The 6000-nt window shown below is 30.6% G+C and overlaps 1 protein-coding gene across 1 annotated transcript; it reads right to left on the bottom strand.

The window, feature by feature from the left end:
* Positions 1-1042: 1042 nt before the first annotated feature.
* LOC143627741 (zinc finger protein WIP6-like) lies at positions 1043-3028 on the bottom strand. Its single transcript, XM_077097499.1, has 2 exons — positions 2546-3028; positions 1043-1798 (listed from the first exon to the last, which is right to left on the bottom strand). Exons 1-2 carry the CDS (start codon positions 2948-2950, stop codon positions 1319-1321), a joined length of 885 nt encoding a protein of 294 aa, XP_076953614.1. The 5' UTR covers positions 2951-3028; the 3' UTR covers positions 1043-1318.
* Between the last annotated feature and the right edge of the window lie 2972 nt (positions 3029-6000).

Below are 6000 nucleotides of genomic sequence, written 5' to 3' on the forward strand. Positions count from 1 at the left end.
TATTTGATGTTCATTGAGGGGCAACAAAAACTCTGTTGAGAGTTGATATGTGCACGCACATGAAAGCCAGATCATGCCATATTTAAGTTTTGGAAGATATTGATATTGTTTTTGCCTTTGAGCACATTGCTTTGTTGTAAGTACGCCACCTCAATGCTATGATGTAGTTTCTTGAAAGCCCCGATGCTCGGAGACTGCTAATGTATAAGCATATTAACTCTTATGTCATTGACATCACTAGTCATATATGTATGTTTGGGGGTTGTATCCGTGAGATCCCTTCATAAAGGACAAGATCTATGAAAATAGCACAATAGCATCCACGATATGTACGATGACATTACGAAGGAGGTGCCCCATAATTCCTTGACAAAGACACTTGAACTGGATGACCGAGAGTTTGATAAATGATTAATACTTCAACATCATCAGACAGATCAATAATGTTAATTTTGGCCAAGATAAAGGCACTAGATGTGGAGGGCCAAGTCATCTGGCACATAAGCGTTCAATCAATATGATGCATCAGTAGAAGTTGATAAGATTTCTTTGTATAATTTCTTTTTAACTTTTTTCTTAATTTGATAACTAACAAACTTAACCTACTTGTGTAGGACATGAACCTACTATATTACTATAGTCCTAAGCTTTTTAAGAACACACACCAAAGGTAACTCTCCAGGGGAGGGGAGTTTATTTATCCGTAGGTGCTCAAATTATGATAATGCATTTGTCTAATAAAATAAAATTATCTACCTGTAATTACTCATAATTTTTTGTTAGTGTGTTTCCACTGTTGGGATACTTTTGCATCCTTGTTGAAATTTTAGATTTATAGAAGTTATGTTGTCGAATTTTTCATAAACTAATACATTATTTTTGTCTTGGTAGGCCGCAGAAGGAGTGACCACATGATAACAAATAATGCTAAACCCATTGATTGAACTTATGTTGTTGAATTTTTCATAAACTAATACATTGATTTCCTTTTCACCTCTATGCTGTCGACATTATCGTGTTATTGTTCATCCATATATATCTTTTATTAGTTGGGTACAATTATTATAAGACGAGAAGAAAAGGAGCCAAACAAATGCATGGGTACGGATCCAGGGCAAACATTGTGGGGCCTAAGAAAAGGACAATGCATCGTGCTGAGAATCTAGTCTTCTCTAACATGAAACCAAATGAATCCATACAAAATCTTCCCAAAACAATGTTAAAGCATGCATTCTAAGTAATATCTTATAATAGATCATGACTACATGTGTGCATGAAAAGTTTTGGAAACTTATGGTCACTAATCATCACTTCTAATCTAAATCATAAGAGAGCTACCATCATGACCTCCATTACTAAAACTTCTCTTATCATCATCATACATATCTTCATCTTCATGATCATCATCAATCAAATCTTCAGAAGTGTAATGAGGTACATGACCATTTCCAAAGGCATTAATATGGTCTTTAAGAGACCTTTTGTGCTTAAAATCTGATCCACAAACACAATACCATGACTTACCACAATTCTTTTCATGAGTCCTCCAATCCCCTCTTACCGCAAAGGGTTTTGAGCATTTACGACACGCGAAAGGCTTCTCGCCGTGCTTTCTTTTGTAGTGTGTTTGAAGTGTCCTGAAGTCTTTGAGTGGTTTTGATCTTGGGTGGTTTATGTTGTTTTTACAACCCTCGGCGCAACAATAACAAGGTAATCGAAGCATTGATGATGCCGGCTTTGTGCCTCGTAAGGATTCGGGTCCTTTTCGGTACTGAGATCCATGCCCCCACATATGCATCTAGACCATATATATTCACAAAGAAAATTTAGAAACGTTACATAACATTACAAGCAGCATGATATATAACTTTTATAGAATAGCACAAAGTAATTAAGAAGCATAAATTATATTAGAATAAAAACAAAACAACATATGTTTTAAGTATCTACTGCTATATAACACATGCTTAACAATTAGGCCTAAGGGGGTGTTATTATTTTTGGTAACCATTAGAAACTCGCAAAATTCAATAAAGCTAATTATAACAAAGTGAAAATCACTAAAGTTACTTTCAGAGAACATATAATCCAGGTGCATTGATTAAAGACCCAAAATTAATTTCATCAAAGTAGAAAAGAGGCTTATGCTTTATTAGAATAACAATGAGAGTACACATGTAAACACAATAACAATAACATATGTTTTTGAGGATCTACTACATTAATATAACAAATTTTAACTTGTTAGGGTGCGCCATTATTTTCAGTAACCATTATACAATCATTAAAGCCAAGTATAAAAAGGTTAAAGTTACTTAATTTACTTTCAGAAAACATATAATCTAGGTGCACTGATTGAACAAATACCCAAAATTAGTTTCATCAAAAAGAAAAAAAAAGGCTGGTGCTTTATTCTTTTACCCTAAAACTCTTTCAATATAACAGCATGAGTTGCACACAGTTGTCTTGACCATGTGCATCAATAAATTAACAGTACATAAAAGGACTACAATGGTGGAAAGTCATCAATAACATGATAAAGAACCTGCATGTTGTTGTAGCGGTTGAATGTTTTGTTGCAAACAGTGCAAGAGAATTGTGTTGGACCAACCATGATCTGAGCTGGTGTTGGGATCCAGTACTGTAAATGATCAGATGCTACCCTCATGTTAGGGCTTGTAGCAAAGCTAGTAGTACCTCCTACTTCCACTACACTTGTCGGTGGTTGACCTATGTTAAGAGCTATTGTAACATCATCCATACTTGTATCAATGGTAACATTAAGATCAAGATCAATATCTTTGTTAGGGTTTTCGTCAAAAGGGCAAGAAGTTGAGATTTTAGGATGATGTTGTTGGCCTGGAGGACTAAGAGAGAGTAGAATATTATGTTCATCCCCTTGATCATCACAATCTAGACAAACATTATAACTCTCACTTGTTGTTGACATGATGTTTGTCAAACTTTAGAGAGATTTAGGGTTTGGGCATTGCTAAAGATCCAAAAAGGTGTGATTTTTGCTAGTGAAAACACAATGACATAGACATATGTCATTACAACCGTGTGTTAATGAATGATACTTTTTGGGGATGAGACCTCAAGAAAGAAGGTTTTTAAGTCATGGGAATTGGTGGACAACACAAATCAAGATGTGATATAAATCAAGAGATATATAAAGAGCGAGTGTGTGTGTGTGTGTATGTATATATATATATAGAGAGAGAGAGACCTCCAAGAAAGAGGATTTTAGGTTTTTTGGCATGGGTAGAGAAAGCAATTTTAGATGAGACTTCAAGAAATAAGGTTTTAAGCCATGGGTATTGGTGGACAACACAAATCAAGATGATATAGATCAAGAGATATATAGAGGGAGTGTGTGCATATATACATACATATATATGTATTGAGAGAGACACGCACACAAAGAGATAGAGAGTTAAAACACCTCCAAGAAAGAGGATCTTAAGCTTTTAGCATTGGCAGAGAAAGCAATGTTAGATGATATTTGAAAAAAAAAAAAAAGAAATTAAAATTTGTTGAGTGGGATCAAGAAAGTGAGACTGAAGCAGTGTGCACGTGGAATAGAGAGAGAGAAAAATTTGGAAGGTGATGGATTTGGCGTGTATAGAATTGGGGGAGACAAGAACTCGGCAAAAGACAGGTGAGAAAGGAAGAAACTGCACTACATAGAATAGTGTACCAATTAATCTTATTTACCATAATATCATTTTCTTCTTTAATCATTAAACATTAAGGTAGGTATTCTTCAAAAACACAATGCTTGAGATGTTGACAGTTATAACTTTATGAAAACGATTCTTGATAAGTTATGGACGATACACTTCGACCATACCTGAAACCAGGTTGTTTTGGTAACAAAATCACCACACATAACTTAAGAAGTTGTATGTCATGTCTTGTAACTTGTTTCTTAAATATATCTGTGTTAGTGTACATTTAAGTAAATGATATGTTTTGATTAAAATATGCCGTGTTCGGACTATTAATATTCGTATTAATCACATCGTGTCATGTTTATGTGGCCCTTACGTGTTTTTGCTAAAAAGGTACCATCAACAAGGTTTTAGTTATGAGCATCTTGAGATTAATTATAATACAAAATAATAAATATTTAAACACAAAGTTCTAGTATGTTGTGCTTGAGATATATAGATATGATGTTTGTCATTTTTGGAACATTGCATTTGATACGACATTCAATACAAATCTTTAGTCGTCAATACTGTTCTTCTGTAACCTTTTATTTGATGTTATTTTTCATTGTAACTATTATATACTAGATTTTATCCCTTATATTATGAGGTTTTTTACATTATTTGTTTTTAATATATATATATATATTTTTTAATTTTATTTATTATAAAAAAGTTAATAATTAATATACTTAAGGTTTGATGTTAAATGGTTTCATAAATAAATAATATTTTATAATCCGATTTAAAAGCTATCCGGGTTTGGTGATATCCATTACCCACTTATTTTCTTTATTATAAAATTGTTTCTTAATTATAAATAATATCTTTGTTTTAAATAAAAAGGATATTAATTTTAGTATATCCCTATTTTATAGGATTTTCATATCAAATATTTGATGAGATTAATAAAGTAATCTGATGGCTTAAGAGAATAGTTGTTTTACATTTTTTATTTTTTAATATTTATTTTTTGAATTTTAATTTTCTTTATTGTAAAAAACTTAATAATATACTTAGTGTTTGATGATGAAAGGGGTTCATAAATAAATGATATGTTATAACCCGTTTAAAAGATATCTGGATTTTGTGACCCATGACCCACTTATGTTTTTTACTATAAATTGTTTATTAATTATAAATAATATATTTTTCTTTTTAAATTGGATATTAAATTTTAGTATTATTTTATAGGATTTTCATATCAAATAATTGGTAAGATTAATTTTTCATTTAACGAGATGTTATAACCCGTTTAAGAGCTATATAGTTTTGGTAAGATCCATACCCAGGAATTTGGGTTAAATTAATGAGAGGCGTCCATTTAAAAATCAAGAAATCTGGTTGCTTCAATAAAATGGGGGAAGCGACCACATCGTAATACATAGGATTTTAAGGGTTTCGTTTATATATATTATAGATTCATTACCACGTACAGGCGGATAAATTAAATTAGTTATATTTGTAAATACAATCTTAAAATGAAATATTTTGAAAAGTATATAATGATATTTAAAATATTATTATTGCCAAATTAAGAACTTTGAAAACCATTTTAAAACACTAAAAAGCCTTTAAAAAAATATTTAAAAAATTATTAAAACAAAAAAACAAAAATTTTAAAAAATAAAAAATAAAACAAAATTCTTATATTTCATTCCGGTTTCATTAAAAAACAAAAACAAAAAAAAACAAATTTTTGTTTTAATTCGAATTATACCTAGACACATATATATACTTTCATTTAATCTCTAGTTACGTAATGTGCACATATGTACATTATCATTTACCTTAAAATATACATATGTGTGTAGGAAAAAACATGTGTGTACATATATGTACATATTATACATATATATGTATAATTTAGCTAAACCGATAATATTTTTTTTACGTTTTTTTAGAAACCGGGATAATAAATAAGAAGTTTGGTTTTTTTAGTTTTTTTATTTTTGTGTTTTTTTTTATGATTATTTTTCTTTTTTGGTTTTTTGTGGTCTAAAATGGTTCTCATAGTTCTCAATTTCTAAAAAGTTCTCATGTGAACTTGATCCTATATATATATATATATATGTGTGTGTGTGTGTGTAAAGTTAAAATACAAAGGGAGACAAAAATGAGAAGGGTGAGAAGGATTTGTGGCCACATAAAAACCCCCAAAAATTCCAAAAAAATTAATAAAAAAATCATAACTCGAATATAATAAAAAATGAAAAAATTAAAAAACAAAAATGTTTCACTCGTCATTCTTGTTCCAAAAAAAAACCCGAAAAGGCACAATTCAGAG

This window comes from Bidens hawaiensis, unplaced genomic scaffold (assembly GCF_021521415.1).
Source record: "Bidens hawaiensis isolate Kalapana, Puna unplaced genomic scaffold, B.hawaiensis_p1.1 tig00004733_1, whole genome shotgun sequence".
In the NCBI taxonomy this organism is placed as follows: Eukaryota; Viridiplantae; Streptophyta; class Magnoliopsida; order Asterales; family Asteraceae; genus Bidens; species Bidens hawaiensis.